Here is a 20,198-nt window from a genome sequence, read left to right on the forward strand (position 1 = left end):
CAGCTTCCAGGGAGGTAGAGAGTGGGGCCCCGCGGCTTTCAGCCTGTCGGAAAGGGAAGCAAGACGGAGCAGTGGGAGGAAGCAGGAAGCCCTGGTCCTATATCTACCATGGGGGCTCCCCTGGGTTGCAAAACGTGGCCCAGGTGTGTCACAAGCTGGGCCCGCCCCGAGGCTGCTGCTCCAACAAACGCAGCAGCCTCAGGGCTTCGTTTTCAAGAAGGCAATTGCGGGAGGGGCCCAGCCCAAAAGCCGAAGGGCTCCTTGAGGGTGTGGCAGGGATGTCTCTGTCTTGAACGCCGATTGTTTTATTGTTTGTTTAAAAAAAAAAAAAATCTGTTCCGGGCTCTTTTCTTCTGTTTTCATTGTATGCCACTTGAGTATATGTGAAGAAATCTTTTAAACAATAATACAGAAGTAAATGACGTCTATACCACAATTTTGGGACACCTTCCAAAGAAAATTAGTTTAGTCACAACGAACCTTAAGCATTTTAGGCTTTTTCTGGATCAGTGTTATCTGTGTCAATATTGTCCTTCCTTCCTTCCTTCCTTCCTTCCTTCCTTCCTTCCTTCCTTCCTTCCTTCCTTCCTTCCTTCCTTCCTATCCCTCCCCCCCTCCTCCCTCCCTCCCTTTCTTCTGAACATAAGAGAAGCCAATTTTGGATCAGGCCAGTGGCCCATCTAGTCCAACACTCTGTGTCACACAGTGGCCAGAAATACCAGGTGCCATCAGGAGGTCCAGCAGTGGGGCCAGGACACTAGAAGCCCTCCCACTGTTGCCTCCCCAAGCACCAAGAATACAGAGCTTCCCTTGCCCCAGACCAAGAGTTCCTATCTATACCTCTGCTCCATATGCTAATCCAATTCTCTCTTGAAGCCGTCCATGCTTGTAGCCACCGCCACCTCCTGTGGCAGTGAATTCCATGTGCTGATCACTCTTTGGGTGAAGAAGTACTTCCTTTTATCTGTTCTAACCCGATCGCTCAGCAATTTCATGGAGTGCCCACGAGTTCTTGTATTGTGAGAAAGGGAGAAAAGTCCTTCTTTCTCAAACTGCTCTATCCCATGCATAATCTTAGAAACCTCGATCATGTCACCCCTCAGCCATCGTTTCTCCAAGCTAAAGAGCCCCAAGCGCTTTATGTTTAGCCTGGGAAAGAGAAGGCTTAGAGGGGACAGGATTGCAGTCTGCAAGTATTTGAAGGGCTGTCATGTAGAAGATGGAGCAGATCTATTCTCTCTTGTTCCAAATTGCAAGACTAGATCTAATGGGTGAAAATTACAAGGGAGTCGATACCGGCTAAAGATCAGGAGAAACTTCCTAACTGTAAGAGTGGTTGAGCAGTGGAACAGACTTCACTGGACGTTTTCAAGCGGAGGCTGGACGGCCATCTTTCGGGTATGTTGTAGGGCTCTCTTTTGGCTCCGCTCCTGCAGAGTGCAGGGGGTTGGACTAGATGACCTGCAAGGTCCCTTCCAACTCTAACATTCTATGATTCTATATAGGATCATAAGAGAAGTGAAAAGTACTTGGAACGAAGAGTGATTTCAGCAAGAGTACTTTATTTAGTGAAGAACAAGACAAGAATCCCCGGCACGCAGGCCGGTATATATGTCCAGAAACCCACCACCAAAACACACCCCCTAGTGACCCTATAGGTTATTTACAGTGGCCGAGAGTCCCATTGGCTCTCGGCCGCGGACCTGGCCCTCTGGTTGGTGCGGGCTAGGATCCGCTCCGCTATTGTTCTGCAGGAACAAAGCTTTGGGCATGTGCTTGACTGCATGGCCCAACGGTCGCGCACGTGGTAATGGCGGATACATTACAAGAAGCCAATGTTGGATCAGGCCAATGGGCCCTCCAGTCCAACACTCTGTCACACAGTGGTCCAAACCCAGGTGCCATCAGGAGGACCACCAGTGGGGCCAGAACTCAAAAAGCCCTCCAAGCACCAAGAATACCGAGCATCACTGCCCCAGACATAAGAACATAAGAACATAAGAGAAGCCATGTTGGATCTGGCCAATGGACCAATGCAAAGTAATGCACACTGGAGGATTTTTGCCTCCAGTGTGCATTACTTTGCATTGGCCCATGTTGAACCTCATTTGCTGTGCTGATGCTCACTTGCTCAGCCTCGACAGATCCCTCCGGAGCACCTCACTGTCCTCCCTGGTTCTTGCCACCCTGAACAACTTCATGTCATCCACAAACTTAGCCACTTCACTGCTTACCCCCAACTCCAAATCATTAAGGAACAACTTAAAAAACACCAGACCTACGGTACCCCACTGCTGACCCCCTTCCACTGTGAAAACTGCCCATTTAGACTCACTCTCTGTTTCCTTTTTTTAATCCACAAGAGGACTTGTCCTCTTATCTCATGACTGCTGAGTTTACTTCGAAGCCTTTGATGAGGAACCTTATCAAGAGCTTTCTGGAAGTCTAGGTAAACAACATCTACTGGGCTTCCCTTGTCCGTGGGCTGGTCCACCCCCTCAAAGAGACAAGATCTTCCCTTACGGAATTCATGCCAATTCTTCCTCAATAGCTTTGTGTTCATTAACATGCCTGATAATTCTATCCTTAATAACAGATGACACCAAATTTACCCAATATTGACATTAGACTGACGGGCCTGTAATTTCCCGGATCTCCTCTGGAATCTTTTTTAAAGGTCAGGGTTAGATTAGCTGTCTTCCAGTGAAGACAGAGCCAAAAAATGCCTTCAGCCATTTCCCGATCATCTTTTAGTAATCCTTTAACCCCTTGGTCATCCAAGGGCCCCACTGCCTCCGTGGCTGGTTTCCTGCTTCTCATGTATTTGAAGAAAGTTTTATTGTTGGTCTTCACCTTTTTTTGCTACCCTTACTTTGTTCGTGAGCCATGCAGGCCTTTTGAAATACTTGCTTGTACCTTTCCTTACCTGCAATATGCACCTTATCTGAGCTTCTAGGACTGTAGTTTAAATCGTTTCCAGGTTCCCTGAAAGGTTTTGACCCTCCTTACCTTTCCTTTCAGTTTCTTCTTCACGGACCCCCTCATCTGAGAGAAATGACCCCTCCCAAAGTTAAATGTGGTTCGGTTGGTCTTTGGGGGCATTTCCCTATTTACCGGGGAACTGATTTCTGTTGTCTCAAGATATCTCCAGCCGCCACCTGAAGCTTGGATACCCTCGAACTTCTCCCTGAATTTCCGCTGATCTCCAGACTGCATAGATCAGTTCCCCTGCCTGGAGGACAAGGCAGCTTTGGAGGGGGGAGCTTATGGTATCACACCCCCATGGAGCTCATTCCTCAACCTCCATCTTCCCTGGGTATCCCTCGCTCCCATCACACCTCCAGGAATTCACCGAGCCGCGGTTGGCAAGCCTATCGCCCAGTGAGGGAGATCTGAATGTGCTACACCTCCCCACCTCCCCACGACACCCGCTGTCTTGCTTACAGTGTAGCAGGGGTGATTTCCTTCAGGAACGCACAGGAGCGGCGCTCCGGCAGTAAAGAGCCCAGGGGGCAGGCACATGCAACAAGCCCCGCCCCCTGCTCCCAGCAGCCCTCCGTCAGCGCAAGAAACAGCCAGGTAAGTTGCAGAGCTCCCCCCGACCCCCCGGTCCAAAACAGTCCAGTGGCACCTTTAAGACCAAGTTTTACTCAGGTGCAAGCTCTCCCTCCTCTGTGAGGACAGATCTGCATGTTCCTCTCCCTCCAATAGCTAGCAATCCAAAACAGTTCAGTGGAGCCTGAGCAGTGGGTGTCGCCTTCTGACACACTTCCGGTGATGTCAGGGGGTGTGGCATATGCAAATAAGTTGTGCTAATGAGCTCCTGCACCTCTTTTTCTACAAAACGACCCCTGCAGTGTAGCATTGCCAACTCTGGCTTGGGGGATTCCTGGAGATTTGGAACAGTGCTGGGGAAGGTGAGTTATTCAAGAGGGCTTTTCTGTACAAGTGATACTATACATAAGGGCGGATTAACCATTAAGCAGACTAAGCAGGTGCTTAGGGCACCAGGGCCAAAGGGGGCACCACAAAGTTGGGAAAAGGGTGAAAAGAAAAGAAACCGAATGAAGATTTGTAAAAAAAAAAAAAATTGATAAAACTAGTGCTGCAACCTGCATTGTATATCTGGTCAGACAGGTCAACAACTAAAATGGACTGGGTCAGTGTGGAAAGGAGGGGGGGCACCATGATTGGTCAGTGCTTAGGGCACTGTTTGGTGTTGTGGTTAAGGGCGCGGACTCTAATCTGGGAGAACCGGGTTTGATTCCCCCACTCCTCCACTTGCACCTGCTGGATGACCTTGGGCAAGCCGTAGTTCTCTCAGAGCTGTCCTTGAAAAAGAGCAGTTTCCGTCAGAGCTCTCTCAGCCCCACCTACATCACAGGGTGTCTGTTGTGGGTAAGGGGAGTGAAAGGAGTTTGTAAGCCACTAACTTTGGGTAGTGAAGGGCGAGGTATAAATCCAATCTCCTCCTCCACCACCACCAGTGAGCCTTAATCCGCCCCTGACTATACAAAATGGTTCACAAACTTACTTTGGATAAATTTCTAGGGACTGTGGTCTATGCTAACTGTAAGTAGGATGCTACTACGTAATTCTTACACTGCTTAATGTGCCCTGTTAACACTTAATGCTGTGCTTCAGTTTTCTCCGATTGGTTCCGGACTTCTGCACTGTTTTTACTGAATGCCCCACCTGGTTGACTATACTGGCTCACTCTGTGTAATCTGGTTTGAGTCCTTGTGGGAAAGGCGGATTATAAACCAACCGACAGGCAAAGAAAACAAAAACAAGAGAAGCAAGAAAGGAGGCCAGCCCCTTCCTCGTCCCCCACCAATAAACACGCACACATGGCACAATTTCATAGTCTTCCTTTTTATTTAACTCTTTACAGGCTGCACTATCCCCTTTTCCTGGGAATGCACGTGTCCTCTTCGGTCTTCAGGCAGCAAAAGGAGACAGATGGGAGGGCTCTTGCGCCAAGACTCTCTCTTGCCCCCCATCACGACTGCCCCCCAACAGGGTTATGATTCTCTCTGTTCTCATTGGCTGTGCTAAGGTGAGGATACGACGACTGTGAGAAAAGCTCCACGGTTGTTAATTGTTGGAGAATATGAGGACGAGAACAGCTCGTCTGGATCAGACCAAAGGTCGGTCTACCTGGTCTGTTTCCAGTTAGATGTCTCTGGGGAAGCTTGCGGGCAGGGTGGGCAAGGGATATCCCTCCCCCTGTTGCTCCTTCCTAGCAGTCGGCGCTTAGAGGTATGCTGCCTTGGACCATGGAGGTTCCACTGAGCCAAACCGCTTCTGCAGCGTGCCCTCGAAGTCAGCCGAGCAAGGTGCCATGACCACAATGTGCCAGAGAAATGGCCGAGCTTGGCCATCTGGATGCCCCCAATCCCCTGCGGCAGGAACTTAAAGGTTTTTCACAAAAGTGCGGAGGGGAGAGGTCTCCTCCGGAGGGGCCCCTCCGCCTGCAGCTCCAGGCCATTGAGGCTGGAATCCAAACAGCACAGCTGGAAGACGGTATGTGGACAACCGAGATTAAGGGGCTGGGATGGCCTAAGGGTGATTCCGCATTAGACCTTAAATCCCGGTTCGACCCTGTTCCCGAACGTACATTCTACACTGCACTCGAGTTCACCCCTCTAATTCTCTCGGGGTCTTTTCCGTTTCCACATTACGTTGAGGTCACCCTGGTTTCGCCCCACATTCGTCCCGGGATAAATGGATGCTGCTATAACCAGGGACAAATGCCAGGTATTGTGTCACGAGTTGAACTCTGATAAAACCAGGAATGAGGTCCAAGTGCGGAAAGGACCTGTGTCGAGGAACACAATCTCGGGAGCCGATTCCCAGGGCCAGAAATACAATCAGTCTGGGGAGGGAATGGATTAGCTTGCCCCTCCGGCTCAGCTTGCGGGCACGTCTTGGCACCTGGGGGGAAGCCCTCCAAACAAGGGGCGGCCTGCCTAGGGGAAGGGGGCAGGCACAGGAGGCCATCAGCTAAGAAGTTCGGGAGAGGAATCCTCCCATTCAAAGGCCAAAACCAAGCAGCAGAAGGAAGAGGATGGATGGATGGATGGATGGATGGATGGATGGATGGATGGATGGGCATCCTTTCGTCTTCGCCGCTCCTCTTGCTGTCTTGGGCATCCTCACCAAATGTGGCGAACATCGGCGCCAAAGAGCAAAAAATTCTAGGGGAGAGATTCAGAAGGCACCTGGGGGGGAAGCCCTCCAAACAAGGGGCGGCCTGCCTAGGGGAAGGGGGCAGGCACAGGAGGCCATCAGCTAAGAAGTTCGGGAGAGGAATCCTCCCATTCAAAGGCCAAAACCAAGCAGCAGCAGAAGGAGGATTATGGATGGATGGATGGATGGATGGATGGATGGATGGAGGGAGGGATGGACGGATGGACGGACGGATGGATGGATGGATGGATGGGATGGACAGGCTTCCTTTGGTCTTTGCAGCTCCTCTCGCTGTCTTTGGCGTCTTCACTAACCGTAGTGAACATCGGTTCCAAAGTACAGAAAATTCTGCGGGAGAAATGCAAAAAGCATGAACATACATGAAGCTGCCTTCTACTGGAGCTCCATCCTGGTCAGTATTGTCTACTCAGACCGGCAGCAGCTCTCCGGAGCCATGGGGAGAGAGGTCTTTCATATCCCCTATTGCCTGGTCCTTTCTAACTGCAGATGCCGGGGACTGAACCTGGGACCTTCTGCCTTCCTCGGGGGACTCCTCCTTGACTGCCAGGAGGCAGGCACCTCCCTTGGAGACCTGCTCTTCTTCTCTGCCATTTGTCACGTACCTGATGTGGTTGGAGGACGGTGTTGGAGAGCTGCAGGTCATCCGGGAGCGGGAGGGGGAACCCCTGGGCCAGTCGTTCTGGAAGACAAAAGTTGTGGGAGTCACGGAGAGCGGCAGACAGCAGAGTGGGGAGGAAAGTCGCATTTTGTTTCCACCCAGTGGGGCTCTCCAGTACGCTGCATTGCTTCTTCTACCCCACTCTTTGTCCAGAACAGGCAAATGCTGCAATCGAAATATCTATTGGGATATTTGGTTAATATAGCAGAGTTTGCCCAGACCTAGAAGCATGATACTGAGTTCAGTAACTAATCCCCCCAAGAAGTATATTGCAAAATAGGAAAACTTATGTGTATTCAAGTAGATGATGAAGGAGAAGAGATTGGATTTATACCCCGACCTTCACTATCCAAAGGAGTCTCAGAGTGGCTTACAATCTTTTTCCCCTCTCCCTCCCCACAACAGACACCCTGTGAGGTAGATGGGGCTGAAAGAGCTCTGAAAGAGCTCTGAGAGAACTGATCTTTCGAGAACAGCTCTGAGAGAACTTGTGACTGACCCAAGGTCACACCAGCAGCTGCATGTGGAGGAGTGGGGACTCAAACACGGTTCTCCCAGATTAGAGTCCGTGCTCCTAACCAATACACCAAACTGGCTCTCAGTTGACGTTCAGGTGGCAGTCATAAGAAGAAAGAGTACTTTCCCCGTTACGAATGGTTCAGCTTGGGGCTATTGGACCTGAAAAAATCCAGTATTTATGAAAAATCCCAGTTCCCAATACCAGCATGGCATGGAAGGTCCGTAGTTCAGCAGTTTGAGACCCGAGTGCCGCATGACAGAGTGAGCTCCCGTCTCTGGCCCCAGCTCCTGCCAACCTAGCAGTTCTAAAGCAAGAAATTGCAAGTAGATAAATAGGCACCGCTTCGGTGGGAAGGTTAACAGCATTCCATGTGCCTTGGCGTTTAGTCATGCCGGCCACACGACCATGGAAACGTCTTCGGACAACGCTGGCTCTTCGGCTTGGAAATGGAGATGAGCACCGCAACCCTAGAGTCGGATTCGACTGGCTTTCGAGCAAAGGAAACCTTTACCTTTTTTATACCAGTAGCTGGTCAGATTCTCTGATCTGAATTCAGCTTAAATAATACCCTAAAATACCAGTAAGATATTTCTCAGGTATTTTTTCAGCTTGGTTTATGGCGAATGCACACCCTCACTTGTCTGGCATCATGCATGTGTGTGGGAGTACGAGGACACTGCAGCTACAGGAGAGACCTGCAAAGCCAAGTGTCTCCAAGGAAGGCCAAGTAGAGGGAGTGAAAGGACAGAGGGAAAGATAAAGGAGGGGTCGGGAGCAATGCTCCCTCTAAGCTGTGGAGTCTTGTGAGCAAAGGCTTTGTGAGCTATTGGCAATAAAGTTGGGAGCGAGCGATTTGGCTACTGCCTAAATTAGTTTGCTCTGGAGCCCTCCTTCCTGAGCTGAGACAAAAATGTGTGAGCTGGAGGCTAAGAAACGGTGAGCTGGCTCACACTCACTCAGCTTAGAGGGAACACTGGTTGGGGGGGGGGGCAGCTCCCAGGTTAAGACAAAGAGAGGCATCCCATTCAAAGAGATGACACCTATACACACGCAGTGTGATGCAGCGCCCCCCAATGTCCAGCCATGCTGAGTCATGCACTGCAACAAATACATTCGCACAAGTTCACGACATAGATTTCCTTCTTTCTCTGTCTACTACGAAGAGAGGCAGAAAAGCACACAAGCCCTTCAGCTTAGCTACGGGGAGTTGCCGGCTCTGCCCTCCTCTAGTTTCTGCTCTTCGAGCTGCTTGCCCAGGTTCAGTCATTTCTGGCGGCTTCATAGAATCATAGAATTTTAGCGTTGGAAGGGACCTTGCAGGTCATCTAGTCCAGCCCCCTGCACTCTGCAGGAGCAGAGCCGAAAGGTAGCCCTACATACCTACAACATACCCGAAAGATGGTCGTCCAGCCTCTGCTTGAAAACGTCCAGCGAAGGAGCATCCACCACCTCCTGAGGCCGTCCGTCCCACTGCTCAACCACTCTTACAGTTAGGAAGTTTCTCCTGATATTTAGCCGGTATCGACTCCCTTGTCCTTTCCACCCATTCGATCTAGTCTTGCAACCCGGAGCAAGAGAGAATAGATCTGCTCCTACGTGACAGCCCTTCAGATACTTGCAGACTGCAATCATGTCCCCTCTAAGCCTTCTCTTTCCCAGGCTAAACAGACCCAACTCTTTCAGCCTTTCCTCTTAGACTTGGATTCCAACCCACTCGCCATCCTGGTTGCCCTCTTCTGGACACACTCGAGCTTGTCAACACCCTTCCTACAATGTGGTGCCCAAAACTGGACGCAGGACTCCAGGTGAGGCCTGACCATAGCAGAACAGAGCGGAACGACCACCTCCCGTGATCTGGACACAAGGCTTCTGTGAATGCATCCTAAGATTGCATTAGCTTTCTTCGCAGCCACATCGCACTGCAGGCTCATGTTTAGCTTGTGATCAAGCAGAACACCCAGATCCCTTTCATGTGTGCGGCTGTCAAGCCAAGTCCCTCCCATTCTATATCTGTGCCTTTGATTTTTTGTCGTGTGAAACGGGTGCAATAAAGGATTTGTGTTAGAAAGCACTTTGCACAACGGTCCTTACCGTTAATTTGAGGGAGCAAGATGTTGGCGGCAAAGTAGTTCACCATGACCTGCATCAATTTCACCTGGAGGGGAAGAAGGAATGGCTGATTGGAATGGGCCTGGTGAATCATCCACTCCTGCCCTGAAGCAGAAACCCCAAGCAGGCTCCCTGTCTGCCTTTTCCTGCCCCCCAAGGCCTGCTTGCTCAGTCATTCTGAGGCAGTGAGGAGACCCAACCCTCCTCCCCCCCCAGGTCTGGGAAAGCGTTTGAAGAGAGGACATCCCCAGATATATGGGGGTGGAAAGTGCCATGGAGTTGCAGCCAACTTATGGCGACTCCATAGGGTTTTCAAAGCAAAAGGTGAGTAGAGGTGGGTTGCTATTGCCTGCCTCTGCGTGGCAACCCTGGACTTCTTTGCTGGGCCCCATCCAAGTACTAACCAAGGCTGACCCTACTTAGCTTCCAAGATCTGACGCGTTAGGGCTAGCCCAGGTCAACCAGGTCAGGACAAGAGATGAAAACAGGTGGTTTGCCCAGGTCAACCAGGTCAGGACAAGAGATGAAAACAGGTGGTTTGCCCTTGCCTGCCTCTTCAGGACAAGAGATGAAAACAGGTGGTTTGCCCAGGTCAACCAGGTCAGGACAAGAGATGAAAACAGGTGGTTTGCCCTTGCCTGCCTCTGCATAGCTACCCTGGACTTCCTTGGTGGTCTCCCAACCAAGCACTAACCAGGGCCGACCCAACTTAGCTTCCAAGATCTGATGAGATGGGGCTATCCTGGGCCATCCAGGTCAGGGCAAAAGATATGCAGAGGTGGTTTGCCCTTGCCTACCTCTGCATAGCTACCCTAGACTTCCTTGGTGGTCTCCCATCCAAGCCCTAACCAGGACCAACCCTACTTAGCTTCCAAGATCTGATGAGATGGAGCTTTCCTGGGCCATCCAGGTCAGGGCAAAAGATATGCAGAGGTGGTTTGCCCTTGCCTACCTCTGCATAGCTACCCTGGACTTCATTGGTGGTCTACCATCCAAGCCCTAACCAGGACCAACCCTACTTAGCTTCCAAGATCTGATGAGATGGGGCTATCCTGGGCCATCCAGGTCAGGGCAAAAGATATGCAGAGGTGGTTTGCCATTGCCTGCCTCTGCGTAGCAACCTTGGACTTCCTTGGTGGCCTCCCATCCAAGCACTAACCAGGACCAACCCTACTTAGCTTCCAAGATCTGATGAGATGGGGCTTTCCTGGGCCATCCAGGTCAGGGCAAAAGATATGCAGAGGTGGTTTGCCATTGCCTGCCTGTCATGCCTGCCCTTGCTGATGCCCCTGAGGAGGCACCTGCCAGCCAGGAGCCTGTGGACTTACAGGCTCCTGAGGACAGTACTGCAGCAGAAAGGCAAAGACTGGATCCTGTAGCTGAAAGCTACCTAAGTGGTGAGGAGGATCAAGCCTCTCCCATCCAAGAACTCACCAGGGCCAACCCTGTTTAGCTTCTGAGATCTGATGAGATAGAGATCGGGCTAGCCTGGGCCATCAAGCTCAGGGCCCAGATATCTAGGAGGGGGAAAGAACCCAAGGTGGGGTAGCTCCGCCACCTCAAATGACCAAATTGGGAACGGGAACCCCTGGCCATGCCACAGGACTCTTTGGTTGTTCTTCAAGGCCACGGGATCCAGTCTTTTTGGTGATTGAGAAAGTCTTACCGAGAACGGCCCCACGTCTGAGTGCTTCAAGGACAGCTCCAGCCTAAAGGAGGGGAAAGAGGGAGAATTGGGTTCCTTTGGCAGGGCAAACGAAGAGCAATTTATTTTGTGTGCTGGGAGACCGCCACCTTGGGGTGAACCCCGGATCCCGTAGCCTGAAATCCCCAGCCCACATAAAAAGGGCTGATTTCAGGGACGCCAGCGGAAACAGCTGGGTTCCCCAAGAAGGTGGGAAAGGAAGATTTTTCGGTGTGAAAATGCAGAGACCCTCGGGCAATATTGCTCACCTGCCAATCTTCAGGGACCCGACGATCTTATTGGACTCCACAGCAGCGGTGGCGGAAATGGTGGTTGACTGGGAATCAGAGAGAGGCGGGTTGGGACGGCTTTGCAGGCAGTGCAAAAATCTTTTAAAATGCTGCCAGATGTGCACGGGGCCAGCTGAGTAGCTGTTTCATAGACTGTAGCGTTTGCCATTTGCAAAAAAATTTGCATCATGCAAAAAAATTAGGAAGTAACCCAGAAAAACAGCAGAGGCAGCTGAGCCCAGTGGCCGGGTCTTCCGCCATCCCAGGGTCCCACTGCAGAATTCCCCTCCCTTGAACTGTCTGCAGTTTATAGAAACAGCTGGAGAATCGTTCGGGAATCTCCTGTCATCCCATAAGACGGTCCATCTAGCATCCTGTCTCCCACAGGGATTGGTCGGTAGCCCTCAGGTGAGGGCATAGAGGCCAACGCCATTCCATGTGGCTTCCCGCAAACGCCTTGCACTCTGAGGTAAAGTGCCTCTGAATACGGAGGCTCCATTTTGTCATTGTGGCTGATCAGGGCTTCTTTTGTAGAAAAAGCCCAGCAGGAACTCATTAGCATAATAGGCCACACCCAACAGCAGAAACCCATTAGCATGTTAGGCCACACCCCTGACAGTGCATCTCATTAGCATGCTAGGCCACACCCCCGTGGCTTCCCTTGGCTTGCCCGGGCAAGCCATGGGGAGGCATTTAAATGCCTCCCCGATACTTCCAGGGGTCCCCCTGGCCCGCCCACCTTGGAGTCGTCAGGGGGTCACTCTCCAGGCCTTCCCTCTGTAGCCACACATGCAGAGGTTTTGTCTGTAGTGGGCGCGGCCAGCTCTTAAGCCAGCCGGAACTCCGTTCCTGTGCGCTCCTGCCCCCAAAATAGCCCTGTGGCTGATAGCAACCAGTGGATTGATCTTACCACATCCAGCAGAAACAGGGGGGCCAGGGAGGAGTTGGGGAGGATGGCGAAGGCTTGGAGGTCCACCGTCGGGGCAAGAGACAGGCCTTCTGGAGCAACGGCCAGAGACGGTGGAGAAGAAGGCGAGACCACGAGCTTCATGAGCATGCTGGGGTACAATTTCTCAATCTGGGGGGGCAGAGAGCAAGATCAGCCATTTTACACTGTTCTCCTGGAGACGTGGTTCTTTGGGAAGCGAAACTCTGTCTTTGCAAAGGCTCTTGAAGTATTTAATGGCCGTCCCTTAGAGGAGGGCAGGGAGCTGTTCCTGTGGGCAGCAGAGGAGAGGACTCGCAATCATGGGTTTAAATGAAGGGCGGGGATGGGACCAGTTGGACATTACGAAAAATATTTCGACAGTCAGAGCTGTGCCACAGTGGAATCGGCTGCCTGGGGAGGTGGTGAGCTCCCCCTCACTGGCAGTCTTCAAGCAGCAGCTGGACAGACGCTTGTCAGGGATGCTGTAGGATGACCCTGCATGGAGCAGGGGGTCAGACTAGATGCTCTTTATGGAACCCTTCCATGATTCTACCTACTTTACAAGGTGCTAGCTGTGGGGGACAGGAATGGATGGCGATTGTAAGCCACTTTGAGCCTCCTTAGGGCAGACAAAAGCAGGCTAGAAAACCAAATCCTCTTCTCCTTTTGTTCTCTTTCATGGCTCTTTTAAACCTTTACTAGAATTGTGCTCGCTTGCAATCTCTTATGAAGTTCTGTCTGCAACCAGGAGTGGATGATTTAGGGAAGCGGCCCGGTGCCACGAGAGACTCGCCTGTGGAACCAGAGATCCAAAGGAGGAGGTGTTCAGCCGGAGTTTAGACTCCTTGGGAATCTGCAGGGAGAGAAGGAGGCATTTGGGGAGGGGAGAACAGAGACGTCAGATCAGCCCTCAGAATTTCCCACCAGCGATCCGAGCTGTAGCCAACCCCCAAACCTGCTAGGAGAGCCAAAACCCAACAGTGGGACGCTTGAAGTATAAGTATAGTTTTCTGTCCGCCACCAGGAGGTTTGCCCTTTGAGGCTGATAAGAACATAAAAACATAAGAGACGCCAATGTTGGATCAGGCCAAAGGCCCATCCAGTCCAACACTCTGTGTCACACAGTGGCCAGAAATACCAGGGGCCCTCAGGAGGTCCAGCAGTGGGGCCGGGACACTAGAAGTCCTCCCACTGTTGCCCCCCTCAAGCACCAAGAATACAGAGCATCCCTTGCCCCAGACTGAGAGTTCCTATGTATACCTTGTGGCTAATAGCCACTGATGGACCTCTGCTCCATATAAGAACATAAGAGAAGCCAATGTTGGATCAGGCCAATGGCCCATCCACTCCAACACTCTGTGTCACACAGTGGCCAGAAATACCAGGTGCCATCAGGAGCTCCAGCAGTGGGGCCAGGACACTAGAAGCCCTCCCACTGTTGACCCCCCCCCCCAAGCACCAAGAAGACAGAGCATCACTTGCTCCAGAGTCCCTATCTATACCTTGTGGCTCATAGCCACTGATGGACCTCTGCTCCAGATGCTTATCTAATTCCCTCTTGAAGCCGCCCATGCTTGTAGCCGCCACCACCTCCTGGACGACCGGTGCATTTTTACACTGATACTTGTGTGGGGGGGAGAATGGGGGGGTGGCATGTTTTCTAGGGTGGGGGGAGAAATCTCCTACTTGAAGCAAGGTGGTACTTTGAGCTTTGGCCCATTCTGCTAATCCGGCCGCCCCTCCTTACCATGTTGTCTGTGAGGTCGTAGGTCAGGGCGCCTGCTTGGTAGTAGACGTAGCCGGCTGTGTTGAACAGGTAACTGGAGATGCCAAAATAAAGCATGCGGTCATGATCCTCGGGGACAGGCAAGGCGGGTGGTGGGAAGGGGGCAGCGGAGCGATGAGCGAGGGAAAAGAATTCACCCTGGTGAGAGAGGAAGCAGAAAGAGACACCGGAAACTTGGGGAAGCCCGAGGTCATTTCCTGCAGGAGCGCACAGGAGCGGAGCTCCGGCAGTAAGGAGCCCAGGGGGCAGGCACATGCAACAAGCCCCACCCCTTGCTCCCAGCAGCCCTCAGTCAGAGCAAGAAGCAGCCAGGTAAGCTGCAGAGCTCCCCCCGGTCCTCTGGCCCAAAACAGTCCAGTGGCACCTTTAAGACCAAGTTTTATTCAGGTACAAGCTCTCCCTCCTCTGTGAGGACAGATCTGCACGTCTCCCCCCCAATAGCTAGCCATCCAAAGCAGTCCAGTGGAGCCTGAGCGGAGGGTGTTGCCTTCTGACACACTTCCGGTGATGTCAGGGGGTATGGCGTATGAAAATGAGTTATGCAAATGAGTTATGCTAATGAGCTCCTGCACCTCTTTTTCTACAAAATGACCCCTCTGACTTCGGGTGCCCGAACAACCCCTGAATCAAGACAAACTGAAAAGCCCCAGACTTCTATTTCCAGAGTCTGTAAAACGGCAATATTTGACGCTGTGTATGTGTTTCCGGAGATGGGTATCTGTATTTAACACTTTAATTCATTTCAATACTGAATCTGCAGATTTCAGAGGTTATCTATATATCTAATTCCCAACATGCCCCCAGCGTGCGGATATCTAAATCCGCACATCGGGGGCACCCGGGGGGCAGGGAGATTTTCCTGCACACTTGAGGCAATCCCCAGATGTGCAGAAAAATCTAAACAGTTGAAAAAAGTATACGGAGGATATCTAAATCCACCCAAAAGTAAAAGAGCCTTCGCTGCGCATGCGCAGAGAAAGCGCTTACCAACAGAAACTGTGGCTGCCGGCAGCTTCGGCAGCACGAGAAGAGAAGCCTTGGCAGCTGGCGACTGGGAGCTGCGGCCATTGCTGGGGGGGCCATTGCTGTCGTTGCTGGTGGCGGTGGGGGAGGGAGAAGAGCCACACAGGGCTCACCGTCTTTGCTGCTCGTGGCTGCGGTGGCTGGGGGGAACCTTGGAGGGCTGGTGGCTAGCTGCAGCCGTTGCTGCTGTCGTGGGGGGGGGAAATCCTGGCGAGCCCAATGGACCACCTGTGGGCTCACCTGCAGTCGCTGTCGCATCCTCCTCTGTGCGGAGCTCCTGCGGCTTCAGCAGGCGAGCCACCCGGGAGCGGCGGGAATACCCACACACACACACACACGAGTATCGCGGGTCCTGCCTCTTGTTATATTTTAAATCTAATTCAAATTCCAGTGCTGTAAGTTCTCTGATTTGTGTATTGTTTTAAATTGTAATGGCCAACGGCTATACAATAAAATTTCACTACTACTACTATTTCCAGTGTCAGGGCCAGGCTTTCCAGCTGGGCAATCTTAAAATAAGAGATGGATCTTCTACAAATTCAGAAACGTGTTAAAAATTCCAGCCCAAATTCCAAAATATTAGCCAGTTTTGGTTTAAGGTAAAGGTAAAGGTTCCCTTGCTCGAAAGCCCGTCGAGTCCGACTCTAGGGTTGCGGTGCTCATCTCAGTTTCAAAGCTGAAGAGCCAGCGCTGTCCGAAGACATTTCCTTGGTCATGTGGCCGGCATGACTAAACACCAAGGCGCACGGAACGCTGTTCCCTTCCCACTGAAGTGGTACCTATTGATCTACTTGCAATTTCTTGCTTTCGAACTGCTGGGTTGGCAGGAGCTGGAACTAGAGACGGGAGCTCACTCCGTCATGCGGCACACTCGGGTCCCAAACTGCTGAACTACCGACCTTCCACAGCCTGCAGTTCAGCGTCTTAACCACTTGAGCCACCGCAGCTCCTTAGTTCTGGTTTAGGGCACCCTTTTTTACATCACGTTGTTTTTTTTAATCAGGAAGTTTTGAAAACTACAGTCTCGAAAGTTCACACCCTGAAACTCTCGTTGGTCTTTAAGATGCTTGTGGTGGCGGAAAGTTCTCTCAAGCGGCAGCCGGCTTATGGAGACCCTTCCGGGGGCTTTTCAGGGCAAGAAACAATCAGAGGTGGGTTTGCCCTTGCCTGCCTCTGCGTAGCCACCCTGGACTTCCCCTTCTTGGTGGTCTCCCATCCAAGGACTAACCAGGGCCGACCCTGCTTAGTTTCCGACATCTGACGAGATGGGGGTCAGCCTGGGCCGTTCAGGTCAGGACAGAGAAACAGAAGGGGTTGGCCACTGCCTGCCTCTGCGTCGTGCCTGGACTTCTTTGGTGGCCTCCTATCCAAGTACTAACTGGCTCTGACCCTTCTTAGTTCCCGAGCTCTGGTGAGACTGAGCTGGCCTCGGCTATCCAGGTCTAGGCAACAGTCATGACAACGGGTTTGCCATGGCCCACCCCTGAGCCCTGCTTAGCTTCCGGGACCTGACGAGATCTGTTAAGTCGCTCGCTTAACAAAGTAGTCGGAGAGTGATTCAGCAAAGATTCAGCTTTATTCAGCAACTCGGACACAACTCCAACACGGATCAACATCTGATTGCCAGAACAGCTTTTACATTGCAGCTGTCCTGCTTTTAAACTCTCCCGGCTAATGTAGCCACGCCTACTGTACAATTACCAACCAATAAGGTTGCATACATGACCAATCACGGACGTTCCCACTCAGGGAGCTTGCTGAGAAGTGATTGGTTAGGTTCTTCCTGGGCTAGCAATGTGATTGGATGGATTTGGATCCTAGCCCAGGACGAAGCTTAACATGGCAAGTCGATTATGTTGTTCACATGCAGTTATGCATTCAATGGCAGCTATTGAATACATTACAAGATCCAGCTAGCCTGGGCTGATGTCAGGTAGCCCTGTCATAGATCTGGAATGTGGAGGGGTGCCCTACTCCTCAGCTCTTCCCTGTCCTGCTTCTGTGCGCTATCTCATGCTTGACCTTGCTGTCTCCAGCTGCAGTTAACTCGACTGGGAACCTTAACGGCTTTTGCGCTTTGCCCGCTTGCCCGCTAGCTTTTGTCCGTGCGCGAGAACTATAATCATTGGCTTGTGCTCCTGGGGGGATGTTCGATTTTACTATAAGTCAGAGGCCCTACTACTGACGGCCATTCCTGACACAATCTGTACACGTGTTCTTTAACACTGGAAACACTAATAAACAGTTATCTTCTTCTGAAGCCCTGTGTGGTGTGACCTGATTGCGGAGCCTGACAGTTACCTGGGTCAGGGCTCCTGCTGGAGGCCGCCGCCTGAAACTAGTGGCCTCAGCTTCTCTCGCCTCCAGTAGCTTTCTTCCTGGCAGTTCTCCTGTACCTTCCGTGGCCAAAGGAGAGGCCACGACTTCCCCCCCAGAAATGGCTCCTCAACATCGCCTGAACTGACTCCTGAAGGGCCTCCGACTCAAGCGTCAGTTGCTGTCGCTCCTTCACTTCTCTGTCAAGCACTTACAAGTGCCGGGTGCTGCACAAAGAAGGCAGGTTTCCCACCTCCCTAAAGACAGGGCACCCTAGAAGAGCCAGAGGCAAGTCCAGCAGCACCGACTAGATTTCCAGGGTATCAGCATTTCAGGGGTATCAAAGCTCCCTCCATCAGAGATCTGGAGCTTTGACACCCCAAGAAGCTTACACCCAGAAGATCTGGTTGGTCTTACATGTGCTTCTGGACTTGAATCTTGCTCTTCTGCTGGAGACCAACATGGCCGTCCGCCAGGACTCCCTCGAGAGGGATGGAGAGAATAAGATGAGTTGCAACCCATCAGGAACAGCCCCACGGAGATTACTCTAGAGCAGAAGCAGGCCACGGTACACCTCCTCCTCCTCCTCACAGCTCCCTCCTCTTTCCTTACCTTCAGGTCCAGATCCAGGGAGTCACTTGTGGCAACGGGAGGACCAACCAGGGAGTAATCGATCCCGGACACCTTGTCGATCTTTGCCGTGACTGCAAGACAAAGAGAGGAAGTCAGGGGACAGTCCCCTCGGCTGTGTGACTCTGGCTTTCCTCAAAACGTCTCCGGAGTGTGGCGCTAAAAAGCCCAGAGATGCCCTCAAGGTGGACCAGTGGTCCTTGCCCCTCCCCCACCATGTACACTTTGGACTTTCGGACAATCTCGAGTGCAAAGCAAGCTTTGTTGAAAGGAAATAAGAGATAAACGATTCCGTTCAGTCAAAAATCTGCAGGAGAGGAGGGGAGGAGAGGAATCTGGGACACAAACCCACTTCTCGGTGGTTAAAACCCACACCTATATCCAGGCGCAATTTCCTGCAGGAGCGCACGGAAGCGGAGCTCCGGCAGTGAAGAGGCCAGGGGGCGGGCACATGCAACAAGCCCCACCCCCTGCTCCCAGCAGCCCTCAGTCAGAGCAAGAAGCAGCCAGGTAAGTTGCAGAGCCCCCCATCCTAGCTCCCTGGTCCAAAACAGTCCAGTGGCACCTTTAAGACCAAGTTTTATTCAGGTACAAGCTCTCCCTCCTCTGTGAGGGCAGATCTGCATGTCCCCCACCCCCCAATAGCTAGCAATCCAAAAGAGTACAGTGGAGCCTGAGCGGAGGGTGTTGCCTTCTGACACACTTCTTGTGATGTCAGGGGGTGTGGCATATGCAAATGAGTTGTGCTAATGCGCTCCTGCACCTCTTTTTCTACGAAGTGACCCCTGCCTATATCTTAAGAAGTGGCACAGGTGGCTCCCGCCCCTCAAAGCAGTTTCCTCGGCATCTTCCTTGGTATCTTCCAAAGGACGCTGCCGAGTCTGGCTCTGGAGATGACATGAAAGAGGATCTCCAAATCCTGCCTGGGAAGGAGGTTCAGAAACAGGTTCGCATGAGACACCGTGTCCCCCCGCCGCCACACAGGCCACCAGAAGCCAGACAGGGCAAGGTGTGGCGCCTTGGTCCTCCTGGCTAGGAAGGATGCTCCTTCCTTCTGCCCCCTCCGGCTTGTTCCTGCACCCACCTGGGGTGCCCCTCACCTGGCAGAGTCTGTAGATAGGGCTCTAGTCTGGAGCTGACGGAGCTGGAAACCACTTTGCAGACCTGAGAGAGAGAGGGGGGGGGGGGGGGGGGGGAGAGACGGTGCTGATGAATGCCTCCCGGGCAGGAGAGCGGCACTCGGCCTGCTGGGCTTGTGAGTGATCCCACAAATGACAGAGTGGGGATCTGTAACCACATCTTGGACAGCTCATTTTGCCCACAGCCAACCAAGCAATTTGGGTTTCCATAAAGGACAACAACAAGGCCTTCTTTAGTTCTGCTGCTCCGCAGGCCTTTGCTGTAATTTGGTGTCGTGGTGAATTGCGCGGACTCTAATCTGGGAGAACCAGGTTTGATTCCCCACTCCTCCACTTGCACCTACTGGATGGCCCTGGGCAAGCCGTAGTTCTGATAAGACCTGTCCTTGAGAAAGAGCAGTTTCTGTCAGAGCTCTCTCAGCCCCACCTGCCTCACAGGGCGTCTGTTGTGGGGAGGGAAAAGGAAAAGGAGTTTGTAAGCCGCTCTGAGACACCTTTGGGTAGTGACGGGCGGGGTATAAATCCGATCTCTTCTTCTCTTCTCAGTTTGGTGTCGTGGTTAAGTGTGTGGACTCTAATCTGGGAGAACCAGGTTTGATACCCCACTCCCCCACTCACACCTGCTGGATGACCTTGGGCAAACCATAGTTCTGTCAGAGCTGTCCTTGAGAAAGAGCAGTTTCTGTCAGAGCTCTCAGCCCCGCCTACCTCCCAGGATGTCTGTTGTGGGGACTGGGGAGGGTAAAGGAGTTTGTAAGCCGCTCTGAGACTCCCTTGGGTAGTGAAGAGTGGGGTATAAATCCAATCCCCTTCTTCTTCTTCTTCTTCTTCTTCTTCTTCTTCTTCTTCTTCTTCTTCTTCTTCTTCTTCTTCTTCTTCTTCTTCTTCTTCTTCTTCTTCTT

The 20,198-nt window shown here is 52.1% G+C and overlaps 1 protein-coding gene across 1 annotated transcript in view; it reads right to left on the reverse strand.

Annotated features, from left to right (window-relative positions):
• Positions 1-6,123: 6,123 nt before the first annotated feature.
• Positions 6,124-20,198, reverse strand: part of LOC107124128 (bactericidal permeability-increasing protein-like) — a 22,663-nt gene continuing 8,588 nt past the window's right edge. The window contains exons 6-15 of the mRNA XM_015427522.1: positions 19,258-19,321; positions 18,140-18,231; positions 14,150-14,326; positions 13,196-13,255; positions 12,385-12,552; positions 11,454-11,521; positions 11,167-11,209; positions 9,483-9,546; positions 6,816-6,892; positions 6,124-6,540 (exon numbers count right to left, since the gene is read on the reverse strand). Coding sequence (XP_015283008.1) covers positions 6,502-6,540; positions 6,816-6,892; positions 9,483-9,546; positions 11,167-11,209; positions 11,454-11,521; positions 12,385-12,552; positions 13,196-13,255; positions 14,150-14,326; positions 18,140-18,231; positions 19,258-19,321 — 852 coding nt within the window. The 3' untranslated portion in view covers positions 6,124-6,501. The remainder of the gene's footprint in view (positions 6,541-6,815; positions 6,893-9,482; positions 9,547-11,166; positions 11,210-11,453; positions 11,522-12,384; positions 12,553-13,195; positions 13,256-14,149; positions 14,327-18,139; positions 18,232-19,257; positions 19,322-20,198) is intronic.

The sequence above is a fragment of the Gekko japonicus genome, unplaced genomic scaffold (genome assembly GCF_001447785.1).
Source record: "Gekko japonicus isolate JY-2015 unplaced genomic scaffold, Gekko_japonicus_V1.1 scaffold4607, whole genome shotgun sequence".
Taxonomy (NCBI): Eukaryota; Metazoa; Chordata; class Lepidosauria; order Squamata; family Gekkonidae; genus Gekko; species Gekko japonicus.